General features: G+C 45.8%; 1 protein-coding gene across 1 annotated transcript in view; it reads left to right on the top strand.

The window, feature by feature from the left end:
- Window positions 1–20,061, top strand: part of LOC140411528 (uncharacterized) — a 151,267-nt gene extending 131,206 nt beyond the window's left edge. Inside the window, exons 4-6 of the mRNA XM_072500614.1 lie at window positions 1,595–1,724; window positions 12,775–12,949; window positions 19,896–20,061. Of these exons, the coding sequence (XP_072356715.1) occupies window positions 1,595–1,724; window positions 12,775–12,949; window positions 19,896–20,061 (471 nt within the window). The remainder of the gene's footprint in view (window positions 1–1,594; window positions 1,725–12,774; window positions 12,950–19,895) is intronic.
- Window positions 20,062–21,565: the final 1,504 nt, after the last annotated feature.

The following is a 21,565-nucleotide window of genomic DNA, read 5'->3' as shown; positions in this document are numbered from 1 at the left end:
TTTGAGGATGCGACGAGACACATTGATGAAGGTCGGGCAGTGGATGTGGTGTATATGGATTTCAGTAAGGCATTTGATAAGGTTCCCCATGGTAGGCTCATTCAGAAAGTTAGGGAGCATGGGATACAGGGAAATTCGGCTGTCTGGATACAGAATTGGCTGGCCGAAAGAAGACAGCGAGTGGTAGTGGATGGAAAGTATTCTGCCTGGAGGTCGGTGAGCAGTGGTGTCCCGCAGAGATCTGTTCTGGGACCTCTGCTCTTTGTGTTTTTTATAAATGACTTGGATGAGGAAGTGGAAGGGTGGGTTAGTAAGTTTGCCGATGACACGAAGGTTGGTGGAGTTGGAGATAGTGTCGAGGCATCTTGCAGGTTACTAGAGGGCATTGACAGGATGCAGAGCTGGGCTGAGAAGTGGCAGATGGAGTTCAACCTAGATAAATGTGAAGTGATTCATTTTGGAGGGTCGAATGTGAATGCTGAATACAGGGTTAAAGGCAGGATTCTTGGAAGTGTGGAAGGACAGAGGGATCTTGGGATCCACGGACATAAATTCCTCAAAGTTGCCACCCAGGTTGATAGGGTTGTTAAGAAGGCGTATGGTGTGTTAGCTTTCATTAACAGGGGGATTGAGTTTAAGAGCTACGAGGTTTTACTGCAGCTTTATAAAACCCTGGTTAGAACATAAGAACTAGGAGCAGGAGTAGGCCATCTGGCCCCTCGAGCCTGCTCCGCCATTCAATGAGATCATGGCTGATCTTTGTGGACTCAGCTCCACTCTCCGGTCCGTACACCATATCCCCGAATCCCATTATTCTTCAGAAAGGCATCTATCTTTTTCTTAAAAACGTTTAAAGAAGGAGCCTCAACTGCTTCACTGGGCAAGGAATTCCAGAGATTCACAACCCTTTGGGTGAAGAAGTTCCTCCTAAACTCAGTCCTAAATCTACTTCCCCTTATTTTGAGGCTATGCCCCCTAGTTCTGCTCACACTTGGAATATTGTGTCCAGTTCTGGTCACCTCATTATAGGAAGGATGTGGATGCTTTGGAGAGGGTGCAGAGGAGATTTACCAGGATGCTGCCTGGACTGGAGGTCATTTCTTATGAAGAAATGTTTAGGGAGCTAGGGCTTTTCTCACTGGAGCGAAGAAGGAAGAGAGGTGACTTGATAGAGGTGTACAAGGTGATGAGAGGCATGGATAGAGTGGATAGCCAGAGATTTTTCCCCAGGGCGGAAAGGCTGTCACGAGGGGACATAATTATAAGGTGATTGGAGGAAGGTATAGGGGAGATGTCAGAGGGTCGGTTCTTTACACAGAGAGTGGTGGGTGTGTGGAATGCACTGCCAGCAGAGGTGGTGGAGTCAGAGTCATTCGGTACATTTAAGCGGCTCTTGGACAGGCACATGGACAGCAGTAAATTGAAAGGAGAAGGTTAGGTTGATCTTAGATTCGGATAAATGGTCGGCACAACATTGTGGGCCGAAGGGCCTGTATTGTGCTATACGGTTCTATGTTCTATGTTCTAACACTGATGTGTTTTGGTGCGAGTTCAGTTGTGTCACATGGTGATGGATTTTATTTTCTTGTTTTAGAATTATGATGAGGCGGAATTAGAATATCGGCAATGGGTTCACACTGAAGTTGATGCCGTGGATATTAAAAGTGCGCTGCCGATCGGTCTGGACAAACTATTCAGTTATGCACGTTGTGGGAATGTTGCAGGTATGTCAGATGTTCCTTCAAAGTAACAACAGATTCTAAAACAGCCACTCACTCTTTAACCTGTCACGCTTGAAACTTTCTGTACAGACTGACACACTGAGCAAAGAATTGTCAATCCCAGAGCGTTCCGCGGTCACATGTGACCAGTGGGTTGAGGTGCTGTTTGGGCTACTTACACACATAGAAACAAACCGGGAAAATAGAAGCAGGAGGAGGCCATTCGGCCCTTCGAGACTGCTCCGCCATTCATGCTGATCATGGCTGATCATCAAGTTCCATACCCTGATCCCACCTTCCCCCCATATCCCATGATCCCCTGAGCTCTAAGAGTCACAGATGTTTACAGCACGGTAACAGACCCTTCAGCCCAACTTGTCGATGCCGCCCAGTTTCTATCACTAAGCTGGTCTCACTTGCCCGCATTTGGCCCATATCCCTCTGTACCCACCCTGCCCATGGAACTGTCTGCTTTTTAAAGGACAAAATTGTACCCGCCTCTACCACTGCCTCTGGCAGCTCGTTCCAGATGCTCACCACCCTCTGTGCGAAGAAATGTCCTGTCTGGTCTCTCTTGTATCTCTCCCCTCTCAACTTGAACCTATGCCCTCTTGTTCTAGATTCCTCTACCTTTGGGAAAAGATGTTGACTATCTCCCTTATCTGTGTCCCTCATCATTTTATAGACCTCAATAAGATCACCCCTAAGCCTCCTACACTCCAGGGGAAAAAGTCCCAGCCTATCCAGCCTCTCCTTATAACTCAGACCATCAAGTCCTGGTAGCATCCTCGTAAATCTCTTCTCACTCTTTCTAGGTTAACAATATCCTTCCTCTCATAGGGTGACCAGAACTGAACACATTATTCCATGTATGGTCTCACTAATGTCTTGTACAACTTCAACAAGACGTCCCAACTCCTGTATTCAATACTCTGACCAATAAAAACTAGCCTGCTGAATGCCTCCTTCACCACCCTGTCCGCCTGTGACTCCACCTCCTAGGAGCTATGGAGCCTGTACCCCTCGATCTCTTTGTTCTGTAACTCTCCCCAACTCCCTACCATTAACTCGTTCTCATCCTCACAGTCTTCAGGGGATGTCCCGGAGGACTGGAGAATAGCCAATGTTGTTCCTCTGTTTAAGAAGGGTAGCAAGGATAATCCAGGGAACTACAGGCCGGTGAGCCTTACTTCAGTGGTAGGGAAATTACTGGAGAGAATTCTTCGAGACAGGATCCACTCCCATTTGGAAGCAAATGGACGTATTAGTGAGAGGCAGCATGGTTTTGTGAAGGGGAGGTCGTGTCTCACTAACTTGATAGAGTTTTTCGAGGAGGTCACTAAGATGATTGATGCAGGTAGGGCAGTGGATGTTGTCTATATGGACTTCAGTAAGGCCTTTGACAAAGTCCCTCATGGTAGACTAGTACAAAAGGTGAAGTCACACGGGATCAGGGGTGAGCTGGCAAGGTGGATACAGAACTGGCTAGGTCATAGAAGGCAGAGAGTAGCAATGGAAGGATGCATTTCTAATTGGAGGGCTGTGACCAGTGGTGTTCCACAGGGATCAGTGCTGGGACCTTTGCTCTTTGTAGTATATATAAATGATTTGGAGGAAAATGTAACTGGTCTGATTAGTAAGTTTGCAGACGACACAAAGGTTGGTGGAATTGCGGATAGTGATGAGGACTGTCAGAGGATACAGCAGGATTTAGATTGCTTGGAGACTTGGGCGGAGAGATGGCAGATGGAGTTTAATCCGGACAAATGTGAGGTAATGCATTTTGGAAGGTCTAATGCAGGTAGGGAATATACAGTGAATGGTAGAACCCTCAAGAGTATTGAAAGTCAAAGAGATCTAGGAGTACAGGTCCACAGATCATTGAAAGGGGCAACACAGGTGGAGAAGGTAGTCAAGAAGGCATACGGCATGCTTGCCTTCATTGGCCGGGGCATTGAGTATAAGAATTGGCAAGTCATGTTGCAGCTGTATAGAACCTTAGTTAGGCCACACTTGGAGTCTAGTGTTCAATTCTGGTCGCCACACTACCAGAAGGATGTGGAGGCTTTAGAGAGGGTGCAGAAGAGATTTACCAGAATGTTGCCTGGTATGGAGGGCATGAGCTATGAGGAGCGGTTGAATAAACTCGGTTTGTTCTCACTGGAACGAAGGAGGTTGAGGGGAGACCTGATAGAGGTCTACAAAATTATGAGGGGCATAGACAGAGTGGATAGTCAGAGGCTTTTCCCCAGGGTAGAGGGGTCACTTACTAGGGGGCATAGGTTTAAGGTGAGAGGGGCAAGGTTTAGAGTAGATGTACGAGGCAAGTTTTCTACGCAGAGGGTAGTGGGTGCCTGGAACTCGCTACCGGAGGAGGTGGTGGAAGCAGGGACGATAGTGACATTTAAGGGGCATCTTGACAAATACATGAATAGGATGGGAATAGAGGGATACGGACCCAGGAAGTGTAGAAGATTGTAGTTTAGTCGGGCAGCATGGTCGGCACGGGCTTGGAGGGCCGAAGGGCCTGTTCCTGTGCTGTACATTTCTTTGTTCTTTGTTCTTTGTTCTTAACTGAGTAGGTCCTGCCCCGATTCGATCGACCAAAATGCATCACCTCACATTTATCCAAATTAAACTCCATCTGCCATTCATCGGCTCACTGGCCCAATTGGTCAAGACCCTGTTGCAATCTTATAGAACCTTCTTCACTGTCCACTATGACACCAATCTTGGTGTTATCTGCAAAGTTACTAACCATGCCTCCTACATTCTCATCCAAATCAATAGTATATACAACAGATAACAGTGGACCCAGCCCCGATCCCCGAGCCACACCGCTGCTCACAGGCCTCCAGTTTGAAAAATAACCCTTCACAACCACCCTTTAGCTTCGGTCGCCAAGACAATTTTGTATCCAATTGGCTACCGCGCCCTGGATACTGTGAGATTTAACCTTTTGCAACAACCTACCATGCGGTACCTTGTCAAAGGCCTTGCTAAAGTCCATTTGGACAACGTCGACCACACTGCCCTCATCTACCTTCTTGGTAACCCCTTCAAAAAACTCAAATTGGTGAGGCATGACTTTCCCCTTACAAAGCCACGCTGACCTTCCCTAATTAGCCCTTGCCTGTCTAAATGCCTGTAGATCCTGTCCCTCAGAATACCTTTAACAACTTACCCACTGCAGAAGTCAGGCTACCCGGTCTGTAATTCCCAGGCTTATCCCTACAGCTCTTCTTAAACAAGGGCACAACATTTGCAACCCTCCAATCTTCAGGCACTTCTCCTGTGACTGTCGATGAATTAAATATCTCAGCCAGGGGGCCGGCAATTTCCTCCCGAGCCTCCCACAACGTCCTGGGATACATTTCATCAGGTCCCGGGGATTTGTCTATCTTGATGTGCTTTAATACCTCCAGCACCTCCTTCTCTGTAATATGGACACTCCTCAAGACATCACTTTTTATTTCCCCAATTTCCCTAACATTCGTGCCTTTCTCAACAGTAAATACTGACGAGGAATATTCATTTAGGACCTCTCCCATCCCTTGTGGATCTGCACATAGATGACCTTGTTTATCCTGAAGAGGCCCCACCCTCTCCCCAGTCACCCTTTTACCCAGTATGCATCTGGAAAAGCTCTTTGGATTTTCCTTTGCCTTATCTGCCAAGACAATCTCATGTCCCCTTTTTGCCCTCCTGATTTCTCTCTTAACTCTACACCCACAAGCCTTGTACTCTTCAAGGGATCCACTTGATCCCAGCTGCCTCAGCACGTCATATGCCTCCGTCTTCCTTTTGACCATGGCTTCAATATCCCGAGTCATCCAGGGTTCCCCACTTCTCCCAGCCTTACCCTTCACTCTAAGAGGAATGTGCTCACCCTGAACCCTAGTTAACACCTTTTTGAAAGATTCCCATTTCCCAGCTGTCCCCTTGCCTGTAAATAGGCTCCCCCGCAATCAACTTTTGAAAGTTCCTGCCTAATACCCCCGAAATTGGCCTTGCCCCAATTTAGAATTTTAACTTTTGGGCCAGAACTATCATTCTCCGGAGCTATCTTAAAACTAATGGAATTCTGGTCACTGGTCCCAAAGTGATCCCTCACTCACACGTCTGTCACCTGACCTTCGTTATTCCCCAAGAGGGTGTCAAGTTTCCCCCCCCTCTCTGGTCGGGCTATCCACATATTAAATGAGGAATTCTTCCTGAATACTCTCGACAAAGTTCTCTCCATCAAAACCCCGAGTGCTATGGCTGTCCCAGTTAATGTTGGGAAAGTTATAGTCCCCAACTACTCCCACCCTATTATATACTTCTTTGATACCTGCCGGCTTTATGTTCCCAGAAAACGGGAAGGTTTCCCACATGCACTGGGAGTGAGATTCCAGATGTGGTTGCTGAATTTCCCGAGTGTAATAAAGGCTCTTTCTCAGGCATGAACCCGCGATTGGAGACGACATGAACCCTTGTGGAAGCTGAGAAACTGCATCTCTCTCAGCTCAGTGGATGCTGTGGGAATGCTGGCTCCTGTCTGAGACTCAGTGACAGGAAATTCTACCTTGTTAAAGAGAAATCCTGTGGAACTAACTGCGTCCAGTTATTTAATGGTTAATGGTGGTTGAGGGTAAATGTTTAATGGTATATGGTGGTTGAGGGTGAATGTTTATAGAATATAGAACATAGAACATTACAGCGCAGTACAGGCCCTTCGGCCCTCGATGATGCGCCGACCTGTGAATCCACTCTCAAGCCCAACTACACTATTCCCTTATCGTCCATATGTCTATCCAATGACCATTTGAATGCCCTTAGTGTTGGCAAGTCCACTACTGTTGCAGGCAGGGCATTCCACGCCCTTACTACTCTCTGAGTAAAGAACCTACCTCGGACATCTGTCTTATATCTATCTCCCCTCAATCCCCTCGTGCTAGACATCACCATCTGAGGAAAAAGGCTCTCACTGTCCACCCTATCTAATCCTCTGATCATCTTGTATGCCTCAATTAAGTCACCTCTTAACCTTCTTCTCTCTAACGAAAACAGCCTCAAGTCCCTCAGCCTTTCCTCATAAGGTCTTCCCTCCATACCAGGCAACATTCTGGTAAATCTCCTCTGCACCCTTTCCAATGCTTCCACGTCCTTCCTATAATGCGGCGACCAGAATTACACACAATACTCCAAATGCGGCCGCACCAGAGTTTTGTACAGCTGCAACATGACCTCATGGCTCTGAAACGCAATCCCTCTACCACCAAAAGCTAACACACCGTACGCCTTCTTAACAACCCTCTCAGCCTAGGTGGCAACTTTCAGGGATCTGTGTACATGGACACCGAGATCTCTCTGCTCATCTACACTGCCAAGAATCTTACCATTAGCCCAATACTCTGTCTTCCTGTTATTCCTTCCAAAATGAATCACCTCACACTAAATGGTTAATGGTGGTTGAGGGTGAATGTTTCATGGTTAATGGTGGTTGAGGGCGAATGTTTAATGGTTAATGGTGGTTGAGGGTGAATGTTTAATAGTTAATGGTGGTTGAGAGTGAATGTTTAATGGTTAATGGTGGTTGAGGGTGAATGTTTAATGGTTCATGATGGTTGAGGGTGAATGTTTAACGGTTAATGGTGGTTAAGGGTGAATGTTTAACGGTTAATTGTGTTTGAGGGTAAATGTTTAATGGTTAATGGTAGTTGAGGGTGAATGTTTAACGGTTAATGGTTGTTGAGGGTGAATGTTTAATGGTTAATGGGGGTTGAGGGTGAATGTTTAATGGTTAATGGTGGTTGAGGGTGAATGTTTAACAGTTAATGGTGGTTGAGGGTGAATATTTAATGGTTTATGGTGGTTGAGGGTGAATGTTTATTGGTTAATGGTGGTTGAGCGTGAATGTTTAATGGTTAATGGTGGTTGAGGGTGAATGTTTATTGGTTAATGGTGGTTGAGGGTGAATATTTAACGGTTAATGGTGGTTGAGGGTGAATATTTAATGGTTAATGGCGGTTGAGGGTGAATATTTAACGGTTAATGGTGGTTGAGGGTGAATATTTAACGGTTAATGGTGGTTGAGGGTGAATATTTAACGGTTAATGTTGGTTGAGGGTGAATGTTTAATGGTTAATGGTGGCTGAGGGTGAATGTTTATTGGTTAATGGTGGTTGAGGGTGAATATTTAACGGTTAATGGCGGTTGAGGGTGAATGTTTAATGGTTAATGGTGGTTGAGGGTGAAGCTTAATGGTTAATGGTGGTTGAGGGTGAATGTTGAATGGTTTATGGTGGTTGAGGGTGAATGTTTATTGGTTAATGGTGGTTGAGCGTGAATGTTTAATGGTTAATGGTGGTTGAGGTGAATGTTTAATAGTTCATGGTGGTTGAGGGTGTATATTTAATGGTTTTTGGTGATTGAGGGTGAATGTTTAATGGTTAATGGTGGTTGAGGGTGAATGTTTAATGGTTTTTGGTGATTGAGGGTGAATGTTTAATGGTTAATGGTGGTTGAGGGTGAATGTTTAATGGTTTTTGGTGATTGAGGGTGAATGTTTAATGGTTAATGGTGGTTGAGGGTGAATATTTAATGGTTTATCGTGGGTGAGGGTGAATGTTTAATGGTTAATGGTGGTTGAAGGTGAATATTTAATGGTTAATGGTGGTTGAGGGTGAATGTTTAATGGTTAATGGTGATTGAGGGTGAATGTTTAATGATTAATGGTGGTTGAGGGTGAATATTTAATGGTTTTTGGTGATTGAGGGTGAATGTTTAATGGTTAATGGTGGTTGAGGGTGAATGTTTAATGGTTAATGGTGGTTGAGGGTGAATGTTTATTGGTTAATGGTGGTTGAGGGTGAATGTTTAATGAATGAAATTAAAATCGCTTATTGTCACAAGTAGGCTTCAATTAAGTTACTGTGAAAAGCCCCTAGTTGATACATTCCGGCGCCTGTTCGGGGAGGCGGGTACGGGAATAGAACCATGCTGCTAGTCTGCCTGGGTCTGCTTTAATAGCCGGCTATCTAGCCCAGTGTGCTAAACCAGCCCCAGATGGTGGTAGAGGGTGAATGTTTGATGGTTAATGGTGGTTGAGGGTGAATGTTTAGTGATTAATGGTGGTTGAGGGTGAATGTTTAATGGTTAATGGTGGTTGAGGGTGAATGTTTAATTGTTAATGGTGGTTGAGGGTGAATGTTTAATAGTTAATGGTGGTTGAGGGTGAATGTTTAATGGTTAATGGTGGTTGAGGGTGAATGTTTAATGGTTAATGGTGGTTGAGGGTGAATATTTAATAGTTAATGGTGGTTGATGGTGAATGTTTAATGGTTAATGGTGGTTGAGGGTGAATGTTTAATGGTTAATGGTGGTTGAGGGTGAATGTTTAATGGTTAATGGTGGTTGAGGGTGAATGTTTCACGGTTAATGGTGAATGTTTTTTTGTTTATGGTGGTTGAGGGCGAATGTTTAATGGTTAATGGTGGTTGAGGGTGAATGTTTAATGGTTAATGGCGGTTGAGGGTGAATGTTTAATAGTTAATGGCGGTTGAGGTTGAATGAGCAGCCGATACCCGAGAAGCCCACCACATAATAATAATAATAATAATCACGTATTGTCACAAGTTGGCTTCAATGAAGTTACTGTGAAAAGCCCCTAGTTGCCACATTCCGGCGCCTGTTCGGGGAGGTCGGTACGGGAATTGAACCTGCGCTGGTGACATTGTTTTGCATTACAAGCCAGCTGTTTAGCCCACTGTGCTAAACCAGCCCCTTCAGTTGTGGAGCCTCCTGCGATAGTGTAACCAGTTTGAATTACATACTGCTGGAAAGTGGCCAAATAATCACTCTTTATTATATTCTTTATTATTGTCACAAATAGACTAACATTAACACCGCAAGTAAGTTATTGTGAAAAGCCCCTAGGGCTGGCTGGTTTAGCACAGGGCTAAAGAGCTGGCTTTGAAAGCAGACCAAGGCAGGCCAGCAGCACGGTTCAATTCCCATACCAGCCTCCCCGAACAGGCGCCGGAATGTGGCAACTAGGGGCTTTTCACAGTAACTTCATTTGAAGCCTACTTGTGACAATAAGCCATTTTCATTTCATGCTCCTGTTTGCTTCCCAAAACAGCAGGTTTGAATTCCAGGAAGTAATTATTTATTTTCAAGTTACCAAGCAGACTGGAAACATCTTTTAAACTGAAGGTAGAGAGAGAGACTCCAAGATACTTCTCTTTCAGAAGACAGCAGCCAAAAGTGAAAATGAAAGTAAAACTCAGAGCCACAGCCCAGCTCCACCCACACAATGACATCACTGAAGCCATGTGATAAGACAAAACATGTCTTAAAGGGACACTCCCATGGCACTCTGCACCGACAGTGACCCAAGCCGGGAATCGAACCCGGGTCCCTGGTGCTGTGAAGCAACAGTGTGTTGTTGAAAACTCACCACTATTCTTAGAATTCCCCCAATACCAAAAAGGGCCGACATTCTAAGTGGTGAATAGGGATTCTCACTCCCTGACTCCTATGCAGGCTTCAGTTGGTGCTATTCAGGTATATCCCCCGGTATAACCCATACCTTCACCGAAGATTTCATCTACTTACCACTTAGTAGCATCGATCCTGGGTCCTGCATTGCTAAGTAAGTAAAGTAGACTTTGGAATAACCACTGTTTCAGGTTAAAACTTTTAAGTTATTTTATTATTATATATTTTTTTCATTTAAAGATACAATCACTGTCTTTACAGAAAAGTTAAAAGATCTTGCTTCTCGATCCTTCTGGTTGGTTGAAGGGACCTTCAGGCCCAACTTGACAATCAATCTTCTTTTTAAAATCTGGCCTTATTTAGATATATTCGCTGGTGAGCTCGGTTGCTGTGTCCTATCTTTCCCATGTACCGAGCTGTGAGAGCTGGCTCTGCTGGCTGTCTCTGAGCTGACTCTGAGCTGACTCTGCCTCCTCTTTCTGGTCTTCCTTAGATGTATTAGCTGTTTTAGCTCGGCTACTTCGCTATGTCCCAAGACCGAGCTGACTTTAAGCTGACTCTGCTTGCTTCTCTTGTTCCTTCTCTGCTTCTCTGCTTCTCTCCCCCTCTCTCCTTCTCTCTCTGAGTTCTGGTAGTCCTTGCTCTGGTCTCTGGGTTTATAATCTCTTTCTAACAGTTATTAAGTTTTTATGGCTTTATTGTAAAGTAACTTTTGTTTCACTTGGATTATAAAAAGTATCTGTGATCTAAACATTCTAATACAATTTAGTATTCATTTTGACATGACCTCAGCTCTCAGGTCTCTGATTACATTGTTTCCTTTGTGATGTTCAAAGTTCCTTTGTGATATTCAAAAATGATTTGGTTTCAATAGGGGTGTGAACTTTGGTTCCTGTCATTTCTACAGTTTTATTATCAAATTGTGTCACCAGCTCATAATTCTGACTTTGATTTGGGTCTAATTTGTGTTCTTGTAGACATGTTGTCTCTACTTTTCTTTAATTTGCCTGATTTCTGCAGAGCTTCACATCTCTATATTTGGCCCCCTGGTCATTCTTTTCTATCTGCTGATTTTACTTCAGTGAAGTTGTGAATCATTGCTTTTAGCGTAAATCAAGAGGGGAAGGAGGTGGATGAGGAAAGTGAAGACTGGCAGGCAGAGGGGAGCCAATGGGAGGGAGGCTGGAGCTCGATAACGATGGCGAAATGTTCACAAACAATGGGGTCAAAGGGCAAGCACACAATTCACGGGAAGGCCAAGGACAAAAACACCAGAGGCTGTGGGTGGAGATCCATGTGGGGCATCAGCGCCTGACAGGAGATGGGCTCGGGGGGCAGGGCTCAGGGGGGGTGGGGGGTTTGGGTTCGGGGGGGCAGCGAGGGGATGTGGGGGGGTAGGGCTTGGGGGAGAGGGGTGTGGGGGAGTAGGGCTTGGGGGGGCAGGGAGGAGGGTGTGGGGAGTCGGGCTCTGGGAGGAGGGGGGTGCGCGGGGGTAGGGCTCGGTGGGCAGCAAGGGGGGTGTGGGGGGTAGGCTCGGGGGGGCAGGGAGGGGGGTTTGGGGGGTAGGGCTCGGGGGCAGGGAGGGGGATGTGGGGGGTAGGGTTTGGGGGCAGGGAGGTGGGTGTGGGGGGTAGGGCTCGGGGGGGCAGGGAGAGGGGGTGGGGGGTTGGGGCTCGGGGGGGCAGGGAGGGTGGTGTGGGGGTAGGTCTCGGGAGGGGGGCAGGGGGTAGATTGAGGAACAGACTGTCCCTCGAGGCTGTGAGACTTTCCCAGCTGGGTGTTAACGTGCTGCACAGTCTGGTGAAGGGAGGGGGCTGCACAGAGTGATATGAGTGAGCGGGACGGACATTTCAATATGGTGTCGGCTCTCACACTGCGAGTGGGCCCAGGCTGGTCACAGGCTGACTGATTGATTGATTCGATTTGATTGATTGTCACTTGTACCGAAGTACAGTGAAAAGTATTTTCCTGCGGCCGAGGGAACGCACGCAGTATTTACAGAGTAGACCAAAGAATAATCAACAGAGAACATTGACAAATGCTACAATCACAAACAGTGATTGGTTACAGTGCGGAACAAGGGGCCGAACAAAGCAAATACACGAGCAAGGGCAGCATAGGGCGTCGTGAATAGTGTTCTTACAGGGAACAGTCAGTCCGAGGGGGAGTCGTTGAGGAGTCTAGTAGCTGTGGGGAAGAAGCTGTTTCTATGCATCATTCTTGAGGCTCCTTTGATGCTCGTGTAGCAGCGTCCAGGCTGTTTGCACCTCTGGTGGAGCAGGAGATATGTTGATGGAGTTTGGGTGGAACCTTCCTGAGGTGGGCCTGGTTGAAGTCTCCAGCCACGATTGTCAGGGCTTCGGGGTGATTTGTTTCTTGGTTGTTGATGGTGGAGTTAGTTTGTCACGTGCTGCTCTACATCCTGGCTACTTGTTCATTTGCATATTCCCTTAAAGTGATATCACAACATTTTCCACATTTCAACAAAGTCACCCTACCCCCTCACCTGTAACTTTTTACTCCCCGTAAGCTGATCACCCAGTTAAATGCTGTGTCTCTCTGTCTACAGGTACCGTTATTCCTCTCGCTGCACCTTGGGGAGTTTTTGGATACTTGAAAAATGGCAAAATACAACAAAGATTCAGTGTATTTGTCCTGATAGTTCCCGAAGTCATCAATCCACCGGAACCAACAGATCCAGCAGTTACATTACAAACTGGACCTCCTGTTTGGTACTATAGCAGGTGGGTTTAGTGACTGCTATATTGTGATTGATGTTCCTTTCTGTCAGCTCTTGTATCAACATCAGCCTGGGGCGGGATTCTCCCGTTTTGAGACTAAGTGCTGTGGTGTGGGTGGGAATGTGGAATGTTCCTGCTGTGGCTTCTTGCCGGAAAACACTCCGAATCTTCCCACCCATCATTAATTATTCACCTGGGTGTTTTCCGCTGTTTTCAGCAGTGGGTCAGGCCTGGATGGTGTTTAGTCCGCCCTCCTGCCCTGGTGTCATATTGAAAAGATGTCCAACAACACTGAGCCATGTTGACAAAAGAAGGTGGACCTCCTGAAAATGCAGATCGATTTCCAGCAACATTGGTCACCCAGAAACAGGCCAGCAGAAGGACCCCCTCCAGAACACATAATACGGAAGATCCAAGGGCCCAATCTCTCCCAACTCCTCGTGCTCAATGTGGGAGTTCAGGGACTCGGCCGATGCCCCCTGACTCCTTCATGTGCGGGAAGTGTGTCCAGCTGCAGCTCCTGTTAGACCGCATGACGGCTCTGGAGCTGCAGGTGGACTAACTTTGGAGCATCCGCGATGCTGAGGAGGTCGTGGATAGCACATTCAGTCAGTTGGTCATACCGCAGATTAGGATTGGTGAAGGAGACAGGGAATGGGTGACCAAAAGGCAGAGAAAGAGCAGAAAGGCAGTGCAGGTGTCCCCTGCGGTCATCTCCCTCCAAAACAGGTATTTCGTTTTGGATACTGTTGGGGGAGATGACTCACCAGGGGAAGGCAGGAGTAGCCAGGCTCATGGCACCGTGGCTGGCTCTGCTGCACAGAAGGGCGGGAGAAAGACTGGCAGGGCTATAGTCATAGGGGATTCAATCGTAAGGTGAGTAAACAGGTGTTTCTGCGGTCGAAAACGAGACTCCCGAATGGTATGTTGCCTCCCGGGTGCACAGGTCGGGGATGTCTCAGATCGGCTGCAGGACATACTGAAGGGGGAGGGTGAACAGCCAGTTGTCGTGGTGCATATAGGCACCAACTATATAGGTCAAAACGGGATGAGATCCTACAATCAGAATTTAGGGAGTTGGGAGATAAGTTTAAAAAGTAGTTACAAACCACAAAGGTAATAATCTCAGGATTGCTACCAGTGCCACGAGACAGTCAGAGTAGAAATTCAAGAATAGTCAGAATGAATACGTGGCTTGAGAGATGGTGCAGGAGAGAGGGGTTCAGAATTTTGGGACATTGGAACCGGTTCTGGGGGTGGTGGGACCATTACAAATCGGATGGTCGGCACCTGGGCAGGACTGGAACCAATGTTAGCTTTTGCTAACACTGTTGGGGAGGTTTTAAACTAATGTGGCAGGGGGATGGGAACCAGATTAGGAAGTTAGAGGTCAGTAAAGAGGCAGCAACTAAAGCCAGTAAGGTACAAAGAACAACAAAGAACAAAGAAATGTACAGCCCGGGAACAGGCCCTTCGGGCCTCCAAGCCCATGCCGACCATGCTGCCCGACTAAACTACAATCTTCTACACTTCCTGGGTCCGTATCCCTCTACTCCAATCCTATTCATATATTTGTCAAGATGCCCCTTAAACGTCACTATCGTCCCTGCTTCCACCACCTCCTCCGGTAGCGAGTTCCAGGCACCCACTACCCTCTGTGTAAAAAACTTGCCTCATACATCTACTCTAAACCTTGCCCCTCTCACCTTAAACCTATGCCCCCTAGTAATTGACTCCTCTACCCCGGGGAAAAGCCTCTGACTATCCACTCTGTCTATGCTCCTCATAATTTTGTAGACCTCTATCAGGTCGCCCCTCAACCTCCTTCGTTCCAGTGAGAATAAACCGAGTTTATTCAACCGCTCCTCATAGCTAATGCCCTCCATACCAGGCAACATTCTGGTAAATCTCTTCTGCACCCTCTCTAAAGCCTCCACATCCTTCTGGTAGTGTGGCGACCAGAATTGAACACTAAAAGTACTAGAGTACTAGATAATAAACTCAATGTGATTAAGGGGAAGAGTAGACAGGGAAGAGATGATGAACGCAAAGGGACTGGTGGTCTGAGGTGCATTTGTTTTAATGCAAGAAGTGTAGCAGGTAAGGCAGATGAACTTAGGGCTTGGATTAGTACCTGGGAGTATGATGTTATTGGTATTACTGAGACTTGGTTGAGGGAAGAGCAAGACTGGCAACTAAATATCCCAGGGTATAGATGCTTCAGGAGGGATAGAGAGGGAAGTAAAAGGGGTGGAGGAGTTGCATTACTGGTCAGAGAAGATATCACAGCTGTGTTTAAGGAGGGCACAATGGAGGATTCGAGCACTGAGGCAATATGGGTAGAGCTAAGAAATAGGAAGGATGCAGTAACATTGTTGGGACTTTTATCATAGATCATAGAATTTACAGTGCAGAAGGAGGCCATTCGGCCCATCGAGTCTGCACCGGCTCTTGGAAAGAGCACCCTACCCAAGGTCCACATCTCCACCCTATCCCCATAACCCAGTAACCCCACCCAACACTAAGGGCAATTTTGGACACTAAGGGCAATTTATCATGGCCAATCCACCTAACCTGCACATCTTTGGACTGTGGGAGGAAACCGTAGCACCCGGAGGAAACCCACGCACACACGGGGAGGATGTGCAGACTCCTCACAGACAGTGACCCAACCCGGAATCGAACCTGGGACCCTGGAGCTTATAGTTTTTACCTCCCCACTATTCTTAGAATTCCCCCTATACCAAAAAGGGTCGATTTATTCTAAATGGTGAGCAGGGATTCTCACTCCCCGACTCCTACACAGACTTTGGCGGGTGCTATTTGGGTCAAACTAGTGTTTCAAGTTATCCCCCGGTATAACCCGTATCTTCGTAGAAGAATTTTATTCACTTACCACTTCGTAACTTACACACGGGTCCAGCTTGCTAAGTGAAGTAAAGTAAACTTTGTCAGGAAAATAATAATAACCACTCTTTCAGGTTATCAATTTCAACTTCACTTTATTTTCAAGTTAAAAGAGAATAACTACTTTTACAGAAAGGTAAAAGGATCTTTTCTTGTTCGGTCCAGTTGCAGACTTTCAAGTCTCTCTTGACAATCAGTTTTCTTTAGCTTTTGGTCTTCTGCTGACTTCTCTGGGCTGCTCGGTCTGTCGATCCTGCTTGTCCCATCACCGAGGAAGATTCTCTGATTATCGGCTCATTTTCCCCAGTTTTTATAGCCATTTTGGGCCCCTTAACCTCTGAACCTGGCACCCTTCAGATTGTCTGCCTGACAGTCCGAAGGCTAAGTTTTAGCAGTTTAGCCGCGTGGTGCTGCTTCAACAGCGCGAGTGCAGCTTTATTCCTCAGCAGCTCGCCATCCGTGACTGGACCTTTCTCGCTTTGCTCGACATGTCATAAATTTGTCTGTGCCTTAGTTCGCACTCTTTTGGTTTTATGTCTTTTTCAATGAGTTTTCTCCGATTCGACCCGGGTCATCTTCAGGTGAAGCTAATGTCTTGTTCGGGCTATCCCCCCTGACTCTAACTTTATCTGCTTTGGCCATCTTCCAAAGGGTTTTAACTTCAAATGTGATGTACGTTATAATATAACCTTGTCACCTTCTATTTTCTTAATTTGTAAATCAGTTGTTTCACTTTATTACCAGTGTCAGCAACTTTTCACACTTAACAGTTGTTCCTTATCTTATACTTTAGATTCTGGCTGCTTTTCCTAATTGTTCAATAAAATAATTCATTACTTAAAGATTTGTGAGATACTGTTCCCTTTCATATAACCTTAAGAGTTTTTTAGTCAATCAAATGTCTTTTCTAACTTGTAAATTAAAATGAAGCTCCTATCTGTTTTCTTCCCTCTGTGAAGTTGTCTGCTCTCAAAACAGGCTGCTGCTGTTAACCCCTTGTGGGACTTCTCCCTTTCATTTAAAAGCCTCAGGCATTCTCAGTGTTACTTTCATGTTTCAAATGTCATATTCTTCCGAGTTTTCACAACAAGCTGTGAAACAATTGTTCTGTCTACAATGCTACCATGCTGCCCATCTTTACTACAGGCCTCCCAAAAGCCAGCGTGAAGTAGAGGTACAAATATGGAGACAGATTATAGATAAAATGTAGGAGCAATAGGGTGGTCGTGATGGGAGATTTTAACTTCCCCAACATTGAATGGGACTCAAGTAGTGTTGGAGGCGCAGATGGAGCAGAATTTGTAAGGAGCATCCAGGAGAGTTTTTTAGAGCAGTACGTAAATAGTCCAACTCGGGAAGGGGCCATACTGGACCTGGTATTGGGGAATGATCCTGGCCAGGTGGTTGAAGTTTCAGTCAGTGATTACTTTGGGAATAGCGATCACAATTCCGTAAGTTTTAGAATACTCATGGACAAAGACGAGAGTGGTCCTAAATGAAGAGTGCTAAATTGGGGAAAAGCCAAGTATAACAAAATTCGGCAGGAGTTAGGGAATGTGGATTGGGACCAGCTGTTTAAGGGTAATTCCACATTTGAAATGTGGGAGTCTTTTAAGGAAAGGTTGAATAGAGTGCAGGACAGACATGTCCCTGTGAAAATGAGGGATAGAAATGGCAAGATTAGGGAACCATGGATGACGGGTGGAATTGTGAGACGAGCTAAAATGAAAAAGGAAGCACACATAAGATCTAGGCGACTTAAAACTGACGAAGCTTTGGAGGAATATCGGGAAAGTAGGACAAATCTCAAACCCGCAATAAAGAGGGCTAAAAGGGATCATCAAATATCTGTGGCTAATAGGGTTGAGGAAAATCCCAAAGCCTTTTATTCATATATAAGGAGCAAGCGGGTAACTAGACAAAGGATTGGCCCACTCAAAGACAAAAGAGGGAATTTATGCGTGGAGTCAGAGGAAATGGGTGAGATTCTTAATGAGTACTTTGCATAGGTATTCACCAACGAGAGGGACATGAAATGAAATGAAATGAAAATAGCTTATTGTCACAAGTAGGCTTCAATGAAGTTACTGTGAAAAGCCCCTAGTCGTCACATTCCGGCACCTGCTCAGGGAGGCTGGTACAGGAATGACGACATGACGGATGTTGAGGCTAGGGATGGATGTTTAAATACTCTAGGTCAAGTCGGCATAAGGAAGGGGGAAGTTTTGGGTATTCTGAAAGGCATTAAGGTGGACAAGTTCCCAGGTCCGGATGGGATCTATCCCAGGTAACTGAGGGAAGCGAGGAACAAAATAGCTGGGGCCTTAGCAGATATCTTTGCACACAGGTGAGGTCATGGAGGACTGGGGAATTACTAATGTTGTCCCTTTGTTTAAGAAGGGTAGCAGGGGTAATCCAGGGAATTATAGACCTGTGAGCTTGACGTCAGTGGTAGGCAAACTGTTGGAGAAGATACTGAGGGATAGGAGCTATTCTCATTTGGAAGAAAATAGACTTATCAGTGATAGGCAGCAAGTTTTGTGCAGGGAAGGTCATGTCTTACAAACCTAATAGAATTCTTTGAGGAAGTGACAATGTTAATTGATGAGGGAAGGGCTGTAGATGTCATATACATGGACTTCAGTAAGGCGTTTGATAAAGTTTCCCATGGCAGGTTGATGGGAAAAGTGAAGTCGTATGGGGTTCAGGGTGTACTAGCTAGATGGATAAAGAACTGGCTGGGCAACAGGAGACAGAGTAGTGGTGGAAGGGAGTGTCTCAAAATGGAGAAAGGTGACTAGTGGTGTTCCACAGGGATCCGTGCTGGGACCACTGTTGTTTGTGATATACATAAATGATCTGGACGAAGGTATAGGTGGTCTGATTAGCAAGTTTGCAGATGACACTAAGATTGGTGGAGTAGCAGATAGCGAGGAGGACTGTCAGAGAATACAGCAGAATATAGCTAGATTGGAGAGTTGGGCGGAGAAATGGCAGATGGATTTCAATCCGGGCAAATGCGAGGTGATGCATTTTGCAAGATCCAATTCAAGAGCGGACTATACGGTAAATGAGAAAGCCCTGGGGAAAATTGATGTACTGAGAGATCTGGGAGTTCAGGTCCATTGTACCCTGAAGGTGGCTGCGCAGGTCGATAGAGTGGTCAAGAAGGCATACAGCATGCTTTCCTTCATCGGAAGGGGTATTGAGTACAAGAGTCGGCAGGTCATGTTACAGTTGTATAGAACTTTGGTTAGGCCACATTTGGAATACTGCGTGCAGTTCTGGTCGCCACATTACCAGAAGGATGTGGATGCTTTAGAGAGCGTGCAGAGGAGGTTCACCAGGATGTTGCCTGGTATGGAGGGTGCTAGCTATGAAGAAAGGTTGAGTAGATTAGGATTGTTTTCGTTGGAAAGACGGAGGTTGAGGGGGGACCTAATTGAGGTCTACAAAATTATGAGATGTATGGGCAAGGTGGATAGGCACAAGCTTTTTCCAAGAGTGGGGGTGTCAATTACAAGGGGTCACGATTTCAAGGTGAGAGGGGGAAAGTTTAAGGGATATGTGCGTGGAAAGGTTTTTACGCAGAGGGTGATGGGTGCCTGGAATTCTTTGCCAGCGGAGGTTGTAGAGGCAGGCACGAGAGCATCATTCAAGATGCATCCAGACAGATATATGAACGGGCGGGGAACAGAGGGTAGAGAATCTATCCTGGGGGGGGCAGGGGAGGGCACCCTGAGGTCCCTCTGCTACTGCACTCTCTTTAGAACTGAGCCATTAAGTCTGGATAGACTCTCTCCACCCTTTCTGTAAAATGCATCACCTCACATTTCTCTGTGTTAAACTCTATCTGCCACTTGTCTGCCCATTTGGCCAGCTTCTCGATGGTCTTACCCCAGCTGTGGACTAACTGACTGGTGCAGGCGACTCAATGGGCTGAATGGTCAACTCCTGTCCCTGTTGTCCTGGCAACCGACTTTCCAAACAGGATTTGTCAGGAGTATAAAAATTAAATCCTCTGTTCTTAATCCTGTTGCAGGGTTTTTGACAAGAAGGTTGATGAACAACAAACTGAAGAACTTGTGATTCAATTCCTGAAGGATTTGGAACAAGACAACCAGCCCTTCAATAGTACATTTTTTGCCATCGCTTATTTGAACACACAAGGGTTCATGGAAATAGGTGTTATGAAGACTGGAGAATGAAGGTCTTCTGGAAGGTTCTGTACCTTTCATGGCATCAAACAGTGAAATGTGCTTAACTCTATTCTAAAACTGTTTAACTTTCCATTGGGTTTAATCTGGAATACAGTTTAATCTCCTTACCTCAAGAAGGACCTTTTGAGGGAACGCAATGTCTGTTGTGAAAATTAAATAAAAACAGAGACTCTTCAATCTGCTCCACCATTCAGGAAGATCATGGCTGATCTTCGACCTGAACTCCACCTTCCTACACTGTCCCTCGAGTGTGTAATCTGTCTGATAAACAGGGAATGCACTCCCACTAAACCCGGATCATCCACCCTTAACTAAGGAGCCCAAACATCACCACATCATATTCTACCTGCCATGTTCTTAACCACTCACTTAACCAACCAAATGTGGAGCAAACACGTGATCGTCCACCCACACGTTAACCATACATGTGACTCCAGCCCTGATATATTTGACTGTCTCTGAGTCCCGCCTGCTCTATTTCCCCTTAATATTATTTATAATTAGGTCTCCCTTCAACGTCTGAAATTCATTGCTGAACACGTCTCCACACTGCACAGATACAGGGCAAAACTCAATTGTACCGGGTGGTGGGCCCTCTATTGGGGAACGGGGATTAATCACTGCACTAATTTGCTTTTTCTGTAATCTTGCTTTCAATGAATTGTGAGACTGAGACTGAGATGGTCCTAGTGAGAGATATAGTTCCAGAATTTTCCATCTTCACACAGCCATGGAATATATTCATATTTATCCATCATACTGACCAGAATGTTTCAAGTTGATGTGAAAAGAGTTGGGATTTGTTACAGAGCACAGAGTATTGAAGCTGCTAAATGTGAAATCATGGAGCGATCAGATGTGGGACTGTTCCCGGGCTCTCTCACTCGGAGTTAGTTCCAGATGGAATTATTTATTTACGAGGGAATGTTTAAACTGTAAAGAGACAGTGTGTTCACCATTTGTAAAATAATGAGATTTTCATCACATCATCTGGAAGATTTTCCTTCAATGTTTGAATAGTTCTGTGTCCTGTGCTCTGAAATATAATGGGAATGGACCATATAACAGACTGTGTGGAATAGACACTGGACACTGTAGGAAGAACACGTCACTCACTGGAGAAACCTGCTAATGGAGACAACATCCTGTGTGGGCAGTAAAATATTCCCTTTTCCTGCCAGTCCTGAGAATCAAACACTGGACATTGTGGTGGGGATGATTACAAAGGTTATTTCTCAACCCGGTTTGGTCTGATTCAGATCAGTCCAAGTTCAGGAAACAGATGGGCCCAGGTCAGGAAAGTGAAAGTGGGAGTTTTGTGACCCAGGTGTGAAGCAGCTTAAAACTGGTCCTTAAACCGGAGAAAGAATCCCAGTTTAAAATTAGAATCCAGAGACTGAAGATGGAATAAAGTTTCCATTCAGATCTCCTCAAACCCACACTGGGAGCTGACTTTGGGAATATCGACAGACTGAATCTGTGACTGAGAAAA

Source organism: Scyliorhinus torazame, chromosome 4 (assembly GCF_047496885.1).
Source record: "Scyliorhinus torazame isolate Kashiwa2021f chromosome 4, sScyTor2.1, whole genome shotgun sequence".
NCBI classification, from domain to species: Eukaryota; Metazoa; Chordata; class Chondrichthyes; order Carcharhiniformes; family Scyliorhinidae; genus Scyliorhinus; species Scyliorhinus torazame.
The sequence above is the reverse complement of the archived record's forward strand: the minus strand, read 5'-3'. Positions and strand labels throughout refer to the sequence as shown.